At 51.6% G+C, this 22,189-nt stretch overlaps 1 protein-coding gene across 5 annotated transcripts in view; it reads left to right on the top strand.

Moving 5' to 3' along the window:
- Positions 1 to 22,189, top strand: part of ITSN1 (intersectin 1) — a 252,754-nt gene that overhangs the window by 195,322 nt on the left and 35,243 nt on the right. For 4 of the 5 annotated variants that reach the window (XM_070365814.1, XM_070365651.1, XM_070365712.1 and 1 more), the window contains 2 exons: positions 17,149 to 17,270; positions 19,093 to 19,199. In XM_070365814.1, the coding sequence (XP_070221915.1) occupies positions 17,149 to 17,270; positions 19,093 to 19,199 (229 nt within the window). The remainder of the gene's footprint in view (positions 1 to 17,148; positions 17,271 to 19,092; positions 19,200 to 22,189) is intronic. The other variant, XM_070365888.1, reaches the window with a different exon arrangement.

The raw sequence follows: 22,189 nt of genomic DNA, 5'->3' as shown, positions 1-22,189 counted from the left end.
CCTCACAGGAAAGGGCCAGGGTGGTGGCAGGTAGATTAGTTGGTGAGGCTGGAATCTTGGAGAGCACTGGGCATCCAGCCTGCAGTTTGTAGCTGAGGGCGCTGAGGGTCCGGGAGCTGTAGTGACATTCTCAAAGGCAGCTCCCGGATTTGCCTTCTGCTCCTCTCTCACGGGGTGATTTTGAGAAAGCAGCCCATCTCTGCCAGGGCCTCAGAGCCGCCTGCCTTCTCTTCATCAGGGGCTGCATCTGTGGAAAGACGGAGAACCAGTTCCCCTTCCCCTTGCGTGGTCCTCCCCTGGCTGGGGCTCCGTGGGAGGGAAGGATTCGAACCCCTTCAACACACAGGCTCGAGATGCCACTGGCTTCTTCAGCCTTTAGTCCTTCTCACCCCAACTGCAGGCGGATTTTCCAAAGACAGCCTTGCCCTCCTTGCTCTGTGCCCAGCCTAGCTTCTCAATTTTCATTCCTTGGCTGCCGTATATAATAACACAACTTATCTACAATATTAATGTAATATTTGGCTCCATTTCTTTTAAAATTTTGGAAAACTTGCTTTTCTTTCCTTTTCTTTTCTCTTGGCTGCGCTGTGCGGCTTAGGGGATCTTAGTTCCCCAAACAGGGATTGAAACAGTCTACAGCAATGAAAGCACTGAGTCCTAACCACTGGTTGTAATTGTTTAGTCACTAAGTCGTGTCCGACTCTTTTGCGACCCCATGGACTATAGCCCACGAGGCTCCTCTGTCCATGGGATTTCCCAGGCTAGAATACTGGCGTGGGTTGCCATTTCCTTCTCGAGGGAATCTTCCTGACTCATTGGCAGGTGGGTTCTCTACCATTGAGCCACCCTAACCACTGCACCATCAGGGGATTCCCTGGAATGTTTTATTTTCCTCTGGGGAGTAGTAGAGGGGAGCATGAGGGAGCCACATAACTGTATCCTGGGCCCTTTTAGAGGCTAGGAAGCAGGACAAGATGGCAGGACAGCGCGTGTTTGAATCCCAGCTCTGCCTCTTACGGGTTGTGTGGTCACGGTCAGATTACTTAGTCCTCTTTGTGCTTCAGTTTCCTCGTGTCCAGATGGAAAGATCACAGTAGCACCTAGCAGATATTAAGCTCCCGGTAGATATTAGCCTTGTTGTTACCATTGCTGGGAGAAGAGGCATTTGTGCCTGGTTGGTGAGAATCACGGAATGCATTTAACTGACTTCCTGCTTTCTTGCATTCAACTCAGGCAGCCTATAGATTGTGTGCATTTTAAGACTTTTCGGAAAACATGCTTTTGCAGATGGGGATTTCAGAGAGCTTGGACAGCTTCCCCGAAAACTGTCAGACTGCCTCATTCACGTGTGTGCAGAGCGGGGGCCCCCTCTGTGTCAGCGGGAGGCCCACCCATGTCGAAGCCAGCAGCTTTTTTTTTTTTCCCGACACCTTCCCGTGCTCTCTAAACGTGCAGGGACACCCAGGCCCTGGGCCCCAGCCTCAGCAGCCCTCCTAGCAGAGGGGGAGAAGCTGCCCCGGATTTCACATGGCTGGTTGGCAGCGGGGAGGCCAACAGAGCCCGTGGAATGCATGCGGCTTTCAAATGTCACATCTGTGGGCTTGGTTGGCAGGCCCAGGCGGCGCACCACAATAAACCTGTCACACAGGCATTGAGTCACTGGGTCCTTTATTTCTCATCCCTGCGTTCTGCGGCCTTGTGTTCTCTTGCCAGCAGAGACTGGAACGTTTGGCCCCCAAACATGCCAGAAGCTCGATGTTTTTTTTAAAGCAACCATGCGGCTTGGCTAAGGAATGTGTGTCCCTAGGGGGTGCTTCCCCGCGGTACCGTCTCCTGAGCAGCCGCCCCCAGCACGCTTGAAGACAGGAAGTTAATTCCCTCCTGCCTCCCTGTGTTCCTCAGGATCCGGATCTTTGGGCCTGGGAACCTCCGCCCTGCTCACTGACCCTCCGGCCTCAGCAGCAGAGGCGCAGCCAGAAGACCTTCTCTGCCTCCTCTCTGGGGTGTTACCTTGGAGTCCTGAGGCCCCCATGAGAAGAACCCCAAAGTCTGAATCCTCCGCTGGTGTGATCTCTGGCAGTAACCTTCCCCCTACCCGCGCCCCATCGTCAAGGGGCAGAAGGACATCTGTCTGTCCCCTCCCTCCCCACCCACCTCCTGACCGCTGTATCAAAGGCTCAGGACGCCACCCTTGAGACAAGCCTGCCTGCAATCTCTAGCAGACAGCTCCTCTCCTGCTGCTCCTTCCTGGGGAATATTAGCTGAGGAATACAGATCCAGGTGATGAGACTGGGCTCAGCAGAACCCCAGCAGACGAGGCACCTGTGCTCCTGAAGCTTGCAGGAGCGGGAGGAGGAGCAGACTCGTTTCAGAATCATTGCAGTCGGTGGTGGCCGAAATGGGCTGCGTGTGCCGGAGGGCCAGGGTTGGAGCACGTGGCTTCTCTGAAGAGGCGACAGGTGGCGGAAGATCAGAGGGCATGGAGGGCCTGCATGCAAGCCTTAAGGGCGAGCGCAATCTAAGCCCCAGGAACGGCAGGTGCAAAGGCCCTGAGGGCTGATGGATTTCTCCTGCTCCTTTCATAAAGACACACAAGTCTTCTACTTGGTACCTGCTCCCTGCTTCCCGTCTTCCAGCCTCTTCTGCATACCACAGGCAGAGAGTTATTTTGAGAACCTAACAACTGGAGTCACCCCAACGGTCCAGTAGTTAAGTATCCACCTCACAATGTAGGGGATGTGTGTTCAATCCCTTGAGGAACTGAGATCTCACATGCTTCGGAGCAACTAAGCCCACATGTTGCAACGACTGAGCTAGTGCACTCCGGAGCCGAGGCGCTGTGACTAGAGAGTCCAGATCCAGCAGTGAAAACTCCTGCATGACGCAACGAGGACCAGAGGCAGCCAAATAAATAAGTAAATGTTAGGACACACATACGCATGCAACTATTTTTGCTTAAAATTGTCCAGGGGTGTCCCAGTGCTCCTGGGATGACGTCCTAAATCTTGCATTTGATCTGTGAGGCCCTGCTTGATCCTACTTCCTTCTCCCACCCATGTGAGGCCCTCACCTGGCCCAACTCTCTCCTCGTTTCAGTTCAGTTCAGTTCAGTCGCTCAGTCGAGTCCGGCTCTTTGTGACCCCATGGACTGCAGCACGCCAGGCCTCCCTGTCCATCACCAACTCCTGGAGTCCACCCAAACTCATGTCCATTGAGTCGGTGATGCCATCCAACCATCTCATCCTCTGTCGTCCCCTTCTCCTCCCGCCCTCAATCTTTCCCAGCATCAGGGTCTTTTCAAATGAGTCAGCTCTTTGCATTAGGTGGCCACAGTACTGGAGTTTCAGCTTCAACATCAGTCCTTCCAATGAACACCCAGGACTGATCTCCTTCAGGATGGACTGCTTGGATCTCCTAGTCCCACCTATTTGCCCATTTGTGCTCAGCCTTCTCCAACCAGGGCCTTCCTTTCTAATCTGCTGACAGGACCATTATTAGGTGACTGCTGTTAACCTAAAAACCTTCCAGGTTTCTGACATCAAAACGGGTTTTAGGGGCAAGGGCTGTGGCCACTCTGGCTTCCGGGAGGAGACGCTGGTGCTTAAAGAGGTGAAGTCCCAGGCTGATCTGCCGCCTCATGGTCTAATGTTCTTTCTAGCTCTTTCGGCCACCTTTGGGATCACCACGCTAACCCTAAACAGAAGTCCAGGCTTCTGATGCCCCAGTGGGTTTCCAGCTCGCTCTGGAAAACCGTCTCATCTGACTTCCAGATTACGTGATGGAGAGGTCTGCTTTCATCACCGGTCCCCACTGTGGCATCGTGGCTGGGAGATGGCATGGATGTGGAGGCTTTCTCTGCCTTGGAGATGGCGCAAGTCAACCTCCCTGAGGTTCGTCTTCCTTCCAGGGCTCTGTGTGCCTGCACATCCAGTGGGAGGTGGTGCTCAGGCTTCAGTCGACGGATTCCCATCATCCAGCCCTTCCTTTTGCCTATTGAGTCTCACCTACCCAGACCTTCTATCCCCACGGTCTCCAAGATTCTTGCATGAAGCTGAAGCCACTGGTGGGCCTCGGCTTGAATGCCTTCACCCCATCTTCCCCAGCTGTTTGCCTGCCTCCACCCCTTCTTTCTCTGCTGCCTTGGCCAGCTCCACTCACCCGCCATGTCTGAGCACTTTGCTGAATCCCAGTCACTTGTTGTACCTAAACTGAGTGGATGGAGACTGACGCACAGACACTCCCTCCTTAGACTGTGAGCTTCTCGGGAGCCAGGCCCTATCCCATGAAGACCTACAAACGTGAATCAATAGCAGTGGGAGCTGCCTTTGTATTTAGTATTGCCTGACACCAAGTCCTCCCTGTCAGCTTAGAAACTGGAGGTGGAACCTACCTCTCCACCTGGGTATCACCCAGAGTGCCTTGCTTAGGAAGTGTCCAGAATGAACAGTCCTGTTTCCACCCTGTTGTTCCACAGGCTCACTCCTTCCTGCCCAGAAAGGCTGGAGAGAAAGGAAAGCCCCCTCCCTAGTGTCCAGTCTCCCCGCTGCATGTGGCTTAGAACAGCACACCAGCTGTGTCTGGGGAAGCACCACTGTTGAAAGGATAAATCCACAGAAGACCCTAGACCAGGCAATGAGCTTCTTAATCGTGAGACTTATTACTCATCAGTCTTATACCATCCTGAATACTATGTATTGATTCTGTGTTTGGTTTTCTGTCTCCCCTCCGCTAGAATGGAAGCTCCATGAAAGCAGGGACCTGGGTGCCTCTCTGCCGTTGCTGACAAATGAGCAAGAGATGTCACGGGCTCAGGTGGTCTCTTGTGTTCTGGCGGGGTCAGTTGGCCAAGTTAGGAGGACCGCAGGGGACCAGGCTGTTCTTAGACCCTTGGGAAGAAAGTTCCGTCGTGGTGAGAAGTCCCCACCTGTCCATGGACCACCCTGATCTGGTCTGGTGTCCAGAGCTGCCTCTGGGCTGGAGTTTCCCTGGGACTGGTCAACCTGGGACTAGCTGCCTTGACCCAGCCTGGTTGCCACCGGCCCCCAGCAGTCTCCAGCTCCAAGGACGGGAGTCTCCTCTCAACTGGGCTATCTGGGAATGGACTGGGAGAGCCACAGGTATGGACTACTCTCAGACCTGCTGTTTTACAAGCTCACGATTTCCTGGTGAGTCTGCATTTCCCAAGACAGCAAGAGCAAAAAGTTATTCCTGATGGCAGAAGTTTTATTCCTGATCTTCATCCATCTCTGGACTCTACTGTCCCATCCATAAAATGAGGGCATCAAGCAGAGTGACCTTTCAAGCTCTGGCCCTGGTGCTGGAGTCTGGTGATGGCAGTGTGGTCTCCGGGAACAAAGCATCGGAGGTTCTCTGGACTCTGGCGTGTGGATGGCCTCAGAGGATGGCATTCTGTGGTCACGGCCATCACGTCTCCTTGGACAAGTGCCCTGAGTGACCTGCCTTGGGCTGCATTCGGTTCAGTGGTTGTGGCCACCCTCATCTGGCATGTGCCTGGACAGATCTAGTTTCTGGATCTCGCTCCCTTTCCACACCAGGCACCTTGTTTCCAGCAAGCTTCCCATCATGGCGTGGTCCTCACTCTTGGCTGGACATCAGAACCACTTGAAAGCTTCACAAGTTATGGACACCTAGGTCGCACCCCATCCAGTAAGATTTGGTGGATCTGGGGTACAGCGGGGACACTGGGCTTTTTTAAAGTCTCATTAGGTGGTTCTGAGCTTCCCTGGTAGCTCAGCTGGTAAAGAATCCACCTGCAATGCAGGAGACCTGGGTTTGATCCCTGGGTTGGGAAGATCCCCTGGAGAAGGGATAGGCTACCCACTTCAGTATTCTTGGGCTTCCCTGGTGGCTCAAATGGTAAACAATCCACCTGCCATGCACTAGACCTGGGTTTGATCCCTGGGTTGGGAAGATCCTCTGGAGAAGGAAATGACAACCCACTCCTGTATCCTTGCCTGGAGAATTCCATGGACAGAGGAGCCTGGCAGGCTACAGTGCATGGGGTCAAAAAAACTCGGACACAACTGAGCGATTTTCACTTTCACTTCTTCAGTGATTCTGATGTGCAGCCAAACTCAAGAGCCATGACCCGCCTCCATCCTTCTTGTAGCTGCTGCAGTGACCCTCCCAAAGTACAGCCAGACCTTCCTGAGCTCCCCAGCCAAAGACAAAAATGCAGACACTGGGCTTCCCTGGTGGTCCAGTGGTTAAGAATCGACCTGCCCATGCAGGAGACATGGGTTTGATTATCTAGGACGATTCCACACGCCATGGAGAAACTGAGCCCATGTGCCACAACTACTGAGTCTTCGTACACTGGAGCCTGTGCTCTGAAACGAGAAGCCATTGTGCATCACAATGAAGAGAAAGCTCCCCGCAGCTAGAGAGAGCCTGCACAGAAAACCCGCACAGCAACCCCCGCCGACAAAGTGCAGGTGCCTCACTCTTTCATCCAGAGCCCCCTGGACCGCACTTCCCCGCTTACTAGGGGCTGAAATGTGGCTCCAAAATGCACGTGTTGAAGTGCGTACCCTTATTCTTCATGCCTCAGAATATGACTGTGTTTGGAGATGGGGCCTTTAAAGGGTCATTAAGATGCGGCCATCATCATGGGCCCTCATCCAATCTGACTGGTGTCCTTAATAAGAAGACTTCTGGGCACCAAGAGTCGCCAGGGATGAGGGCACACAGAGGAAAGTCCATGTGAGGACACAGGGAGAAGACGGCCGGCCAAGACTCGATCACATCTTGATCTTGGACTTCCAGCCTCCAGACTTGTGGGACAACACATGGCTGTGGTCTAAGCCGCCCCGTCTTTGTTCCAGCAGTCTGGCCGACTGACTCATCACCCTTCCACCAAGGCGAGAGGCAGAGTGATCAGGACCGAGAACACGGGGGTCGGATTCCCTCTACCTTTTATTAACAGAGGCTCTGCCAAGTTCCTTAACATCTCTGTGCCTCCGTTTCCCTATCTGTTCAAGGGGGTATAGCAGCCATAGCTAGCACATAGGATTATTGGGGAGGATTCCGTGAGTCCATGAACTGTGCTTGGAACTGTGTGGCTCAGAGTAGCATCCATGCTAACTTTCCTTCCCTCTTGGTACCCCAGCCTCTGCTTCCCTCTTCCTCACCTGCTTCCTGGCCCCACCACCCCACTCTTACCCCTGTTTTCACTGATGGCTCCCTCTCTATGTTTACTCACTCCTACCCACCCACCCTTTTGCCCAATGAAGCCCAACTTGAATTCCTCCTCCTCTGAAAAATATTCCTAGATCCCTCTAAGCAAAACCACAGCCTCCTTCATCATACTGCAATAAAAGTGTGTTTGTACTTCCAATACCTTAATCTGCCTTGTGTACCCAAAGGATTTATTTAAGGTGGCTAGTAAGGACACCTAAGGGCTTCCCAGGAGGCTCAGTGGGAAGAATCCACCTGTCAGTGCAGGAGAGGCAGGAGACGTGGGTTCGATCCCAGGGTCAGGAAGATGCCTGGAGGAAGAAATTGCAACCTACTCCAGTATTCTTGCCTGGAAAATCCCAGGGACAGAGGAGCCTGGCTGGCTATCATCCATGGGGTCACAAAAGGGTAAGACTCGGCTTAACAACTAAATAATGACAACACCAAGGACCCCTAAAATACTGCATGATGGCGCACATTGAAAGCAGGAACTCAGAAAGAAAGGGAAATAAGGATGGTGGGTGACATTAAAGAGGCCAGGAATGAGCTAACAAGTGCAGACCAGTGGGGCGCTTGACAGCGTGCCAGGAATTCCAGCGTTAGTTATAAAGTCATGACTGATATGCCTTTGATTAGAAAAAAAATTACTAAAGTTCTTGATGCAAAATAAAGAGATGACTTATCCCTGAGAGTAATTGGATTTTCACTGCTTCTCAACAGTCATGAAACTGCCTAGCAGTCCATGGAGCTGGATTCTCCTTCTTGGGAGAGAATTAAGCTAATCTGGAAACCACGTTGCAACTTTTAAGATTCTGGATTGGGACTGAGTGCAGCTGAGTCGAAGGCCGTGGGGGATACCCAGGACAGGCTGGAGAAGGGTACCTGATCTCAGCTAGACATATCCCAGTGGGGGCTTTGGTGTCATTGGGTGGAATTTTCCCCAACTCTCGCTACAGGCCTCCATGTCCACCTGGCATCTCTAGACCCCCACATAAAAATCCAATCTTAGGGATTTGCAACTCTGAGGTGTCAGGCGTGGATGACAAGGGGCATGGTGCCTTCTACGAGATGACTGCACATCGGCAAAGATCAGAGTGTGGATGAGATGGTTCAGCTGCTAGTGGACCAAGGCTCCCTCAGGACAAACACCTGTCTTACTTCCTTCATCACTGAATCCCAGCATCAAGCACAGTTACGGTCATACCGTGAAAATGCATAAATACAGTCAAAGCTATGGTTTTTCCAGTAGTCATATACGGAAATGTGCTAGTTGGACCATAAAGAAGGCTGAGTGCCGAAGAATTGATGCTTTTGAACTGTGGTGCTGGAGAAGACTCTTGAGAGTCCCTTGGACTGCAAAGAGATCAAACCAGTCCGTTCTAAAGGAAATCAGTCCTGAATATTCATTGGAAGGACTGACACTGAAGCTCCAATACTTTGGCTACCTGATTCCAAGAGCTGACTCATCGGAAAAGACCTTGATGCTAGGAAAGACTGAAGGAAAAAGAAGAAGGGAACGACAGAGGATGAGATGGGTGGATGGCATCACTCACTCAATGGACATGAATTTGAGCAAACTCTGAGAGATAGTGAAAGACAGGGAAGCCTGGCATGCTGCAGTCCGTGGGGTCACAAATTGTTGAATGTGGCTTAGTGACTGAACACATACACATAAGAGCACAGGTCAGAGAGGAGGGGCTCAGACATCAGCTGCAGGGCAAGGAAAAACGGCTTTGATCACAGAGTCTTCTTTTCGACCCATCCATTGTGGGCTTCATCTGCCTTCCCTACATGATGGGCTGCCTCACACATGCTACTGTGCCCTGGAGGTGGAGGACATTAGATTAGATTCATTTTCCCAGGAGGATCTAGGTAGCCTGGAGGGAATTAAGCTCACACCTGGCAGGAGACACCAGGGCTGTGGCTTTTCCACTTCCTCTGCTTAGGCCATCCCTGGAGATGCCTTCTGTGTAGATGCCAGCTCCAGAAACTGGGTTAACTGGCCCCCGAACCTGGGGCCATTTATTTTTTTAATTAATTTTTTTAAGTAGGGAGGGGTGGGCTTCCCTGGTAGCTCAAACGGTAAAGAATCCCCCTGCAATGTGGGAGACCTGGGTTCGAGCCCTGGATTGGGAAGATCCCCTGGAGAAGGGAAGAGCTACCCACTCCAGCATTCTTGCCTGCAGAATTCCATAGACAGAGGAGCCTGGCAGGCTACAGTCCATTGGGTCACAAATAGCATTTTATTTATTATTATTATTTTTAAAAGTTTTTTGGCTTTATCGTGTGGCATGTGGGATCTTAGTTCCCTGACCAGGCATCAAACCCACATACCCTGCATTGGAAGAAAAAAGTCTTAACTACTGGACCACCCGGGAAATTTCCTGGGGCCATTTAGCCAGAGGATTTGGGCTGAAGGTCCTCAGAGATATCAGTAGATCCTTTCCCTTAAAGATGAAAAATCAGGGCCCAAGCTTCCATATTGCTCTTTTCTCGATCCCTCTGGCATTATGACCTCTTTAATCCACTTCTCACTTCATCTACTTCCTACCCTGCCCGCGCCCCTGGCTTATCTTTTGCAGCATCCCTGCATGTACCTGGCACTCTGGCCCCATGCCCCAGCATAATGCCCCCCTCCTCCCCAGCTATATGGAAACCTGGCACACATATGATCAGGTCCTCGTAGAACCTTCCTCCAACAGGACAGAGAACATCTACTTTTCTGAGTTCCTGCAGCCTCCACCATCGGCACAGCCCACAGGCCATTCTTTATTGCTTGCTATTTTATATTTAATTTTCACATCAAGTTTCCCCCAGAACTGTGAGTTTCCTTGAGGACAAGGACATTGCCTTGCTTTCTGTGTCTCTTGGACTTCAAGGGGAATTTAATGCATATTTATTGACCATCTCATAGTATATTTTGGCCCATTCATAACAGGAATGAGGCCTGTTTATTTGCTTTGCTCTGTGGCCAGCTTGCTGTGGGGCCTGGTTTGGTTTTAAGAATTCTGGTCCCTGTTGGAAAAGGAAGTAGGATAGTTGGAGCTCTGGAGAGAGCAACTCTCGCTTTTTACCCTTCTATGTCATTTGAACTGTTTACAATAAGCGTATGTTCATGCATTACTTTTGTAATAAAGCAATTTATTTAGATTATGCTGTCCCTGTGAACAATGTCCCATTAAAGGGACAAGATTATCTTTGGGGGTAAGGTACTTTTCTCTAGTATTCCAGACTTGAATCCTTTCTGGGGGGCAGGGAGGAGCATTGTGGTTCTCTCTGTTCTGCAAATGTATGTAACTGCATGAAGCTATAAGGGATAGCACATAGATTAGGAATTTTATGTGGGTTGTAATTGGGGATCATTTCTAACTGCCTGAAGTCATTGCAATATTATTTCAGCTGTGAGTGGATTCTAGTTAGTTATAAGAGTCCCTCCATCACACTGAGATGTCCGTGGAATTTATTTGCTGTGTTTTACCCTCTCATTTTTCACTGGGAAAGGAAGTCAGCACAGAATGTTTATTCTGGTTCCCAAAATAGAGAAGGACCACGTCCCTCCACCCCTAAAGAAAACCCTCTCATTTGAAATGTCCTTTCCACTTACCCTACTCTGAATAATGGTTTGCTTTTTAAGCTCTCTTGTTTTTCTAAGTATTAAAATTTCAAAGGAAGGATATTTTTTAGTTCAAAGCGCCTGTTTCAAGTCTTAAATGGTTTTCTTGGTCTGGCATTCACCAGCAAGAATTTTTAAAACAGTATCCTATGGGTTGGTTCAGTAGCTGAAAAGACTGTTCCAAGCCAGCATTGTTGGCACATAATGCTGAGATGAATCTTCACCCCACCCCCAAATCTTTACTTTTCATTGTGTTCTGGGTCCTGGAGAGGTCATCTGGACCATCCTTCTCTCTCCAGGCAGGCTAGTAGGGGGGGCAGTGAAGGGTGGGATTTGTTGGGGCCAATAAACCAGACTCACACAGCACTGACCTCCAAAACTTCTCTGCCTGTTGGGTAGATTGACTGAAGGCTGGAGCTGACTGGAGTAGGAGGCCATACAGCCTTTTCATGCCCTCTGACCCCATGAGTAGGAGATGGTCAGTTCACCCTGAACTGGCCCCAGCAGCTGGGATTCTTAGACCAATGGCCCAAATCCACCCTGGACTTCCTGTTGTTTCCTGGCTCTGAGCTTCTTCCCAACCACACTGTGTAACACTTGAAGATTCTGAAGAATGAATTGCCAAAATCCAAAGCAAGCCAGTTCCTGTCATCTTTCCTCACTGGTTCTTATGTCTGTTTCGTCAGTCATTCTGTGTATCTCAGGTCACATGCCCCATTCTTGCTGCAGAGTTGTCAGTTTCTAGGAATGTAATCATTTCTTAGTGGGGTGCTATTGACACCCCACTCCAGTACTTTTGCCTAGAAAATCCCATGGACAGAGGAGCCTGGTAGGCTGCAGTCCATGGGGTCACTAGAGTCGGACACGACTGAGCGACTTCACTTTCACTTTTCACTTTCATGCATTGGAGAAGGAAATGGCAACCCACTCCAGTGTTCTTGCCTGGAGAATCACAGGGACGGGAGGCCTGGTGGGCTGCCATCTATGGGGTCGCACAGAGTCGGACACGACTGAAGCGACACAGCAGCAGCAGCATTGACATTTGAGGTGAGCCCTTCTCTGTCCCATATATTACCAGTCATCTGCCCTGGTTCAGTCCAGTCATTATGACAACCAAGAATTTGGAGTTTGGGGTGTGGGTGCAGTGCAACCCTGAACCTGGTGGGGAGCAATACTACCTTCAGCCTGTAGGGGGCAGTACCATCTTCAACCTGTGGGGGGCAGGTGGGGCAGTACCATCTTTAGCCTGTGGGGGCAGTACCACCTTCAACCTGGTGGTGCAGTACCATCTTCAGCCTGTGGGGGGCAGTACCATCTTTAGCCTATGGGGGCAGTACCATCTTCAGCCAGATTCCTATGCAATATTGCTCTTTACAGCATCGGACCTTGCTTCTATCACCAATCACATCCACAACTGGGTATTGTTTTTGCTTTGGCTCCATCCCTTCATTCTTTCTGGAGTTATTTCTCCACTGATCTCCAGTAGCATATTGGGCACCTACTGATCCAGGGAGTTCCCCTTTCAGTATCCTATCATTTTGCCTTTTCTTACTGTTCATGGGGTTCTCAAGGCAAGAATACTGAAGTGGTTTGCCATTCCCTTCTCCAGTGGACCACATTCTGACAGACCTCTCCACCATGACTCTCCCGTCTTGGGTGGCCCCACGTGGCATGGCTTACTTTCATTGAGTTAGACAAGGCTGCGGTCCGTGTGATCAGATTGGCTAGTTTTCTGTGATTATGGTTTCAGTGTGTCTACCCTCTGATGCCCTCTCGCAACACCTACAGTCTTACTTGGGTTTCTCTTACCTTGGATGTGGGGTATCTCTTCACTGCTGCTCCAGCAAAGTGCAGCTGGAAGAAGCACAAGCTGGAATCAAGATTTCAGGGAGAAATATCAATAACCTCAGATATGCATATGACACCACCCTTATGGCAGAAAGTGAAGAGGAACTAAAAGTTTCTTGATGAAAGTGAAAGAGGAGAGTGAAAAAGTTGGCTTAAAGCTCAACATTCAGAAAACTAAGATCATGGCATCTGGTCCCATCACTTCATGGCAAATAGATGGGGAAACAGTGTCAGACTTTATTTTGGGGGGCTCCAAAATCACTGCAGATGGTGATTGCAGCCATGAAATTTAAAGACGCTTACTCCTTGGAAGGAAAGTTATGACCAACCTAGACAGCATATTGAAAAGCAGAGATAGTACTTTGCCAACAAAGGTCCGTCTAGTCAAGGCTATGGTTTTTCCAGTGGTTATGTATGGATGTGAGAGTTGGACTGTGAAGAAAGCTGAGCACCGAAGAATTGATGCTTTTGAACTGTGGTGCTGGAGAAGACTTTTGAGAGTCCCTTGGACTGCAAGGAGATCCAACCACTCCATCCTAAAGGATATTAGTCCTGGCTGTTCATTGGAAGGACTGATGTAAAGCTGAAACTCCAGTACTTTGGCCACCTCATGTGAAGAGCTGACTCATTGGAAAAGACCCTGATGCTGGGAGGGATTGAGGGCAGGAGGAGAAGAGGACGACAGAGGATGAGATGGCTGGATGGCATCACTGACTGGATGGACATGAGTTTGAGTGAACTCTGGGCGTTGGTGATGGACAGGGAGGCCTGTTGTGCTGTGATTCATGCGGTTGCAAAGAGTCGGACATGACTGAGCAACTGAACTGAACTGAACCATCTTCAGCCTGTGGGGGGCAGTACCACCTTCAACCTGTTGGGGGCAGTACCATCTTCAGCCTGTGGGGGAGAGTACCCTCTTCAGCCTGCGGAGGGCACTACCCCTAGCTGAAGACCCTGAGTTCATAGCTGTATGTTCTGAGGGTCAGGCATTTCTCCTCTTCCATCTTGAATTCCCAGCACCTGGCAGTTAGTGCCAGACTTGTGTTAAGATATCAGTAAATATTTGTCAAATGAATGAAGGAATGAAATCCATGAACAAGCTTCAAGAAGGTCTATGAATCCTGTAAAACTGTGTGCAGAATGGGTCTGTATATCATGTGCATTGTATCCATAAGTTTTCTTGGAGGGGTAAGGATTCTAGCATCCACCAGATTCTCCAGGGGAAATTGTGATCTACACAGATGTTGGGGTGACTGGTCTAACCAGTGTCCACTACTAGGCTGATGTTTGTATCCCTACAAATGGCATTGCATAGTGGGTGTGAGCTGAGCTTTAGAGCTACTGGTCTCTACCATTATCCTGATACCCTTGCAGAAAGAAATGTGCTGAGAATTGCAGGGGAGACTGCTCCGCCACGTTCATACATGTCTCTGAAGTGCAAGGGCGGTATTCTACCCTTTAACAAGAAACGACCTTGAAGCTGGGCACTTGGATTCCCTGACAGGAGAGTTGGGTGAGAACAGGACAGAAGGGAGATATTTTCCTGCCAATCTCAGGAGTGTTTTTTGGGTGGCTCTCTTCATGAAAGACAAAGAAATCGGTGATATCACTCAGCGTCCTGTAAGCTGGGGCTCGTGCAGCAGCTCAGCAGAGGGCGGCTGAGGCCAGCAAGGGAGCAATCATGACTTGCTTCCTTCCTGAGGATTCACTGTCGATGCAATTGTTTAAGTAAAACACTTTGTGCCGGGGCAGGAAGGACAGCTGGGCTGAGCTGGTGGCTGAGCAGAGGGCTCAAGGTCCAGAAGCATCTGCAGACCTAAGCAAAGGTTCGTTCTCGGCCCGGGGCCCTGTGGAGCTGTGGTCGGGCCGCACTGCAGTGGCTTTGAATGAGGTCTTGGATGGAAGGGTGTGCCAGGTGTTAATATGATAATGGCTCATCCCTGAGGCTTTCCCAGCATCAGTCTGCCCATCCTGGGATTGTCCTAGCCTAGGAAGAGATGCTCTAGAATTCTAGAAAGGGAAGTTGGCCAGGGGAGGGGACAAAACTGAAAGTTGGAAGGGCCCGAGATTGACTCTGAACTTGGAGTCAATCTCGGGCACAATGAAGCGTTTACCATTCACCCCAGAAGAATCATTCTTTTTCCAGAAGCTTCCAGCATCTGGACTAGATCAGTCATGAACGGAGAAACTCCCTCAGGGAAAGATGGAAGCTGAGGAACCAGATTTCAGAGCAGGCTTCTCAAACCATGTGTGTGTTAGTTACTCAGTTGTGCCTGACTCTTTGCGGCCCCATGGACTGTAGCTCACCAGCCTCCTCTGTCCATGGGATTCTCCTGGCAAGAATATGGAAGTGGGTTGCTGTTACCTTCTCCAGGGGATTTTCCCAACCTGGGGATCGAACCTGGGTCTCCCACATCGCAGGCAGAGTCTTCACAGTCTGAGCTGCCAGGGAAGCCCTCTCAAACTTTAGTGTCCCTAAAAAGTCACCCAGAGAGCTTGTTAAATCAGACTCCTGGGCCCTGATCCCACAGTCAATTCAGCAGAAGCCTGAGAATCTGCATTTCTAGTTAGCACCTAGGTGCTACTGATGCTGCTGGCCTGGGGACCCCACTTCGAGAACGGCTGGTGTCTGGTGGCAGGGTTTCACACTGTGCTCCATGGTGCCCCCTTGTGGGAGAAGGAGGGATGAGAACAGAGACTGAAATGGGACTCTGTGCCTTCACCCCCACCTGCATCCAAGACACCTCCCAGTCTTCTTTACAAATCTGGTTTCTGTGACTGAAAAAAGAAACCCTTGATAAAAAGAAGGGGGTAGGGGAACCCTGACCTGGAAGAAGTGGGTCCAGACCTGCATGGGGGGTACCCCTGAGAATCGAGTTTCCCCACCCAGCATTCCAGTGTGCCCAAGTCAGGGGGCAGCCTAGGATTATAACCTGAGAACATTAGAAGCGGACAAACCCCAATAACCAGCTAAGTGAGTAGAAGCCAGGGCAGGCATCACCTGCTGTGCATGCCCACTCCCACCCGGCACAGGGCCACAGAACCTACTCCCCTGGGGAGCTGCAGCCACAGTTGCGTCCAGCCACCCAGGTCCCGTGGGTGCAGGGCCGCAGCCTGGTCCAGGAGAGTTTGCCCAGTGGTGTCTGGATGTGCCCACATTGGCCCTGTCCCCAGGCCTCTTCAGAGTCTCAGCATAGCTGCCTCATCCTCCAAAAACCAAACTTGAGACAACCATCTGCCCCACTAATGTACCTGGGACCCAGCAGCAGTGATCTGAGGTAGGAGCCCAGGCTCTGATCACGGTGTCAGGGTCCTGTCTTGGCTTCACCATCATCACCCTGCTGACAGAGTTTGGGTGAGGCAACCTTTCGAAGCCTCAGTTTCCCTGTCTGTAAAATGGAGATATTTGTAGGATCTAAGTGAGCATTAAACACAGCTGTCAGGATCTAGCTCCTGGGACAGCACCTGGCACGGTGTGAGCCCTCGGGGAATGTCAGCCAGCTGTCACTACGGCTTCTCACTCTCAACACTCTCAGCGGTTCTGCTGAAGCAGGCGTGTACCGTCTGTGTTAGTCTCCTGTGGCTGCTGTAACAGATGACCACAAACTTACTGTTCACTCGCTCAGCTGTGTCTGACTCTTTGCGACCCCATGGACTGCAGCACGCTGGGCTTCCCTGGGCTTCTTGTCTCCCGGAGTTCGCTCAAACTCATGTCCATGCAGTCCGTGATGCCATCCAACCATCTCATCCTCTGTCGCCCCCTTCCCCTCCTGCCCTCAATCTTTCCCAGCATCAGGGTCTTTTCCAACCTCATGAACAGTATGAAAAGGCAAAAAGAGATGCCCACAAACTGGGCGGGCTTAAAACAACAGAAATTAATTTTCTGCTAGTTCTAGAGGTGAGACGTCCAAAATCAAGGCTTGGGCAGGGCCATGTTCCTTTGACAGCTTCAGAGGAGAGTTCGTTTCATGCCTTTCCATGAGCTTCTGATGCTGACAGCAATCCCTGGCATTCCTCGGCTTGTAGACACGTCACTCTAGTCTCTGCCTCTGTTGTCACGTGGTGTTCCTTGTCTGTCTCTGTGTCCATAAGAACAACAGTCATATTGACTTAGGTCCTGCCCCAACTGAATATGACTTCATCTTTTTTTTTTTTAATGTTAATTATTTTTTGGTCACGTCACATTGCATGCACTGATCTTAGTTCCCAAGCCAGGGACTGAACCTGGGCCCCCTGCAATGGAAGTACAGAGTCTTAACCACTGGGCTGCCCTGTGGAGTCCCGAGTGTGACTCCATCTTAATTTGATTGCATCTGGAGGCCCTATTTCCAAATAAGCTCACTTTCACAAAGTGCTGGGGTAGGACTTGGACCCATCTGTTTAGGGGACGACAACGGTCCCACTGATGCGAGACCGCAGGGCCCTGGGGAACCTTCCCCGTGAAGCTCCCCAGGCCTGGACTAAACGGTCCCCATGGTTGTGTTTTGCAGGGTGCTCAGACTTACACCTCTTGGATATGCTGACCCCAACTGAAAGAAAGCGACAGGGGTACATCCACGAGCTCATCGTCACGGAGGAGAACTACGTGAATGACCTGCAGCTGGTCACAGAGGTGAGGGCGGCTGGGGGTGCCGGGCGGGGGCTGGGGTCACTGTCAAGGAGGTGGGGTCCTGCTTCCCAGGCTGAGAAGCTCTCAGGTGTGTGGGAGCCTCTGGACGGGATGTCACGTAAGAGACGCTGTCCCGAGAGAAGAGGGTTCCTTCTCATCCATGGCCAACTGGGAGTCCTGTCCACAGAGAGGGCAGAGGTCCCTCAAGCCAGGGACAGACAAGCCCGTGAGGAGGCCTGGAGTAGGACACACAGCAGCGAGGTGGGTGTCGGGGCGAGGAGACCTGGGGCGGGACTCACAGCGGCGAGGTGGGCATCAGGGCTCCACTCAGAGAACTTGCCACCAACTACCCGACGCCACAGAGCACCACCTCCCGGCCCTTGGCAGTAGTGTTTCAAAACGGCGGCCAGCGGGGCTGATGGCTTGCATTATCCCTCATGCCGCCCATGACTCCCGAGAAACGTCCGTTAAAGGGAATGAAGATGTTTCCTCCCTGGGGCCCCGTGCACACACCCCGCAACCCCGTCCAGGACGATGCCTCATTTTGGCTTTCCTCCCAGGAAGCTCTTGACAGGCCTTGGCTGCCTGGTCCAGGCGGATGAGAAGATGCAGAGTTGGGAACCCCCTGCTTGTTGGGAAGCTTTTGGTCCAGACCTGTGGGACGTTGGCATGTTAGGGGTCAGGTGCTTGCCGAGCTGGGTGTCTGGGTCCCCCTATAGTCTGCGAAGTACTGTGAGAGTGTGGGAACCCCACCCCCACCCCCCACCAAGTCATGAAACCGTCTCCTCTGATCATCTCCTCATAACTGACCAGGGAAGACAAGGCTCACTGCCCCAGTGTTGAGCAGTCCCAGACGCAGGGTGGGTTGATGGCCCCCAAGGCCATCGTGAGTGCTTAGGAAGCATTGGGATGAAAAAGCACCCCTTTCTCAAGATACAGGACTGTCACTAGGAGTCTTGCATGTCGAGGATGTGTGTCATGCCCTGAAATGTGGTACGTTGTGCGTGGCCTGGTGGAGGCCCGGTTCAACATCAGCTTAAGGACCCGTGAAGGGTAGGGGCTCCTGGGGATCAGCCTTAGCCCAGCCAAGTTTATTTCAAAGACAGGCTGAAATAAACTAAGGTCTGTAATAAACTAGGTCCCTAAGGAACCTTGCAGTGAGTGGCCTGCCTCCAGGGGTAGCAACAACCTCTCCTTGGGGGGCTCAGCTGAGATCCGTGATGTACTGCGAGTGGCCCACCCCTTTGGGGCTTGGGCAGGCATCTGTACTTCCTGGAGCCCAGGAGAGGAGCTGCGCCCCCTCGGGGCTAGGCCTGCACCCCCTGGCTCTGCCTGAGGTCCAGCCCCACTGTGGGCAGGGCCGTGGGGTCCATCTCGTCCCTGAGGCTGCTGGTTGGAGGCCCTGCTCCCCGGGAGCTCCTGAGGCTTGTCTGGGCCGCTGATGCCAGGCCAGGAATGCGGGATCCACCCCCCACCGACCCCAGGGCATCTTTCAGTCCCCACGTCCAGCCGTGGCCAGCTAGTGAGAGCGTGAGTGCCTTTGTCCAGACCCCCCAGCTGAGTTCAGGCCGGTCCTCCAGAGTTTAGCGGGCCTCCTTGTAAACCTGTGCGTGGACCCAATGGGGAACCCCGCTCCCATGCACCCCCTCCCCCCAGGCAGAGGGAGGACCACCTTCTTCAGAAACTCTGCGGCTTCTGAGCCTCCGAGCAGGGCTGCAGACGCCTCAGGCCTTCCCGTTGCTCCGAACAGATCGGTGCGTTGCGTGTGTTTGAATTTCAAGCTAACTGTTTGCTTTCTGAACTGCTTCGTTTTCTGCATCTGTAGATCTTTCAGAAACCCCTGATGGAGTCTGAGCTGCTGACAGAAAAAGAGGGTGCTATGATTTTTGTTAACTGGAAGGAGCTGATTATGTGTAATATCAAACTACTGAAGTAAGCCTCTCCTGTCTAACCCCCGGCCTGGCTTCGCGCTCACACACTAGCACCCCCGCGTGGCTTCACGCGTGTGTCCTCTCCGTGCATGCCCCCCCTGCGTGTCTTCCTACATCTTTTCCTCATTTCTGCTCACAGGCACCATCACTCTTTCTTGCCTGATGCCTTCTAGAATCACAGTCCCAGTTTCTCCCTGGGGAGGGTGGATTTCTCGGGTCTCCCAGTTCCTACTTTTACCGTGGTTCTAGAATGAACAGAGAAGGGCTGATCCTGGGTTCTGATCCCTGACCGGCCCCACCCGGGGTGAGCGGCAGCCCTCATGCCTTCCCTCAGACCCAGGATCCACAGGGGGACACGTTGGTCTCTTGGGACTTTCTTGCCTCCTGAAGATGGGAATCAGTGGGACCGTCCATGGCCACGGTCCACAGTGGTTCTCAGGATGTCCCTCTGAGATACTGGCCTGAAGCAGTGGGTATTTTATTCATATTTCAGTTCCCAGTCGCAGCTGCGGGGCCAGGGAGAAACACTGGGCCAGGTGTCTACAGACCTGGGCTTGGAGCCCAACTCACCGCCCTTCCTCAGTTTCCCCACCTGTAAAAGGAAGGGGTTGGATTGTATCATCCAATCCCTAAAAAAAAAGACAAACAACAAACCTCCAAATCTGTGTCCACCAGGCCTCCGTATAACACTTGCTAGAACACAGATTAGGTCCATGGTGTCCTGGGATCCCAGAGGCAGCACACAGGCCCTGGGAACTGGTGGTTCCTCCTGATCTCTAGGTTCGTGTAAACGGGAAGCAGTTCTTTCCTGGGTGTGGTCCCTGGGATTTGCTAAAGTGATTTCAGCCCTCCACTGTGAGCGTGTTTGGGCGTGGATGAAGGGATGGACAGAGCGGTGCGGCAAGGTGGACGTGAAGCAAAAGCAGAACATCCTCTCTCTGTACGTTCTAGAAGACAAATAATCAAAGATGATGGGATGAGGATGGTTTAGAGGGGGTATTTCCATTAATCTCCCTTGAGAAAGATTCTGCAGAGTCTTCTAGCATAGATCTGAGTCGGATTCTTGGGCTCTCAGCCCTGCTGTCGCCCACCTGCTCTGATTGCCACCTGTGCTCCCTGAGCCTCAGTGTCCTCATCTGTAAAGTGGGGTAGTAACCACCACGTAGGGTTCTCATTAAGGAGCATTTAGACACCAAGTGCCTGGTCCATAGTAAGTGCTGGGCCTGGGCCTTGGGGTGAGCTGAGTACCCGCTCTTGCCTTCGGAGAGAGGCTGCCTTGTCACTTGGGGGCAGGTGGGCTCATTTATCCCTGAACCTACAAGTACTCAACCTAAAGGGGTGGGAGATGAGTTCTTTTGAAACGCACACAAAGACCTTCTGTTGAAAACACACCTACGCGCTAACACTGCTTTCCTTGGGTGGGTGTGTGAGGGGTGGGGAGAAGGGAGACCTGTCTGATGTTCCAGAGAGCCCCTAAACCCCGCCTCAGCATCCCCCTTGCTTCTCTGTTGTCTTCGCACTTTAACCCTCCCTCCTGCTCCTGACAGGGAACTGGAAGCCCCTTTTTTGGGCTCTGTCAAGGCCAGGCCCGTGTGCTCCCTCCTCCTATCAGCGCCGATGCGCTCCACAGCCCCAGAGGTAGGAACTGAGAGCACTCTTGCTGCTGCGGAAACGAGCTCAGAGAGGTTGAGTGACTTGTCCAAGGTCACACAGAAGGGGATCAGGGCCCCGGGCTGCTCTGTGGATGACACTCAGGGCCCTACTAGGGGTTCCACCTGGTTCTGCCCTCGATGGAAAGCAGGTGAAACCAGAAGGGAGGCATCTCAATTTTTCATCCGGGCTCCAGCACCTTCTAGCTCACTTTGGGCAGTTATCTCAGGCAGATAACTCCCCGACCCTTTGTTTCAGAAGCTGTAGGATTGCAGTCAGAGCACCTGCCCAGTCTAGCATGCAGGGTTATTCCAGGGAGCAAGTAGATCAGGTGTACAGCTGGTACCCTGCCAATCACGGCCCCATCAGGCATCTCTGACCCCCGTCTTCTATCATCTCTGATGACCTGATTGGTTAGTTTGGCTAAGCTTTTCATCTTCCAGATAAAATATTAATACTTGTATTTAGAAAGAGCTTTCTGGAGACCTGATTTCTTTCTTTCTCTTCTTGTTTTTTCCCTTTTCAGCATCTTATTATGAAAAATTTTCAAACATACCAGAAAAAATGGAAAGAATTGTATGATGGGCACCCGTATTGTAGATTATACAATTTCACTGCTTAGACTTACCTTCTTTGTGCAAAGGACTAATCCCAGCAATGGGAAGATTTAGGGCTTCCGGCACAATGGAAGAGGGAGGCATTTGAGGATAAAGAGAATTTAAGGCAGTGGCTCAGATAGTAAAGAACCTACCTCCTATGTGGTAGACCCAGTTTCGATCCCTGGGTTGGGAAGATCCCCTGAAGAAGGTGAAGTTGCTCAGTCGTGTTCCGACTCTTTGTGACCCCCGTGGGCTGTAGCCCACCAGAATCCTCTGTCCATGGGGATTCTCCAGGCAAGAATACTGGAGTGGGTTGCCATTTCCTTCTTCAGGGGATCTTCCCGACCCAGGGATTGACCCTGGGTCTCCTGCATTGAAGGCAGATTCTTTACCATTTGAGCCACCAGGAGGGAATGGATACCCACCACAGTATTCTTGCCTGGAGAATTCCATGGACAGAGGAGCCTGGTGGGCTACAATCCATGGGGTCGAAAAGGGTTGGACACGACTGAGCAACTAACACTTTCACTTTCATTCCCTGGAGGGCTGCAGTGGACAGTCACTTATGCACCACTCCTGATCCAAGGGCCAGCGACAACTTGTACTTAAAGGGGGACATAGGGTTTATTAAACAGATAAATAAGAAACAAACATAATGAACATAAAAGGGAGCTACCTGGGGCGCTCAGACTTCTTACTAATACTGCTTCTGGGCTCTCTTACCTGTGAGCAGAGAGCTGAG

The sequence above is a fragment of the Bos mutus genome, chromosome 1, assembly GCF_027580195.1.
Source record: "Bos mutus isolate GX-2022 chromosome 1, NWIPB_WYAK_1.1, whole genome shotgun sequence".
Lineage (NCBI taxonomy): Eukaryota > Metazoa > Chordata > Mammalia > Artiodactyla > Bovidae > Bos > Bos mutus.
Note: the sequence above shows the minus strand (reverse complement) of the source record. Positions and strands in the feature narration are given on the sequence as shown.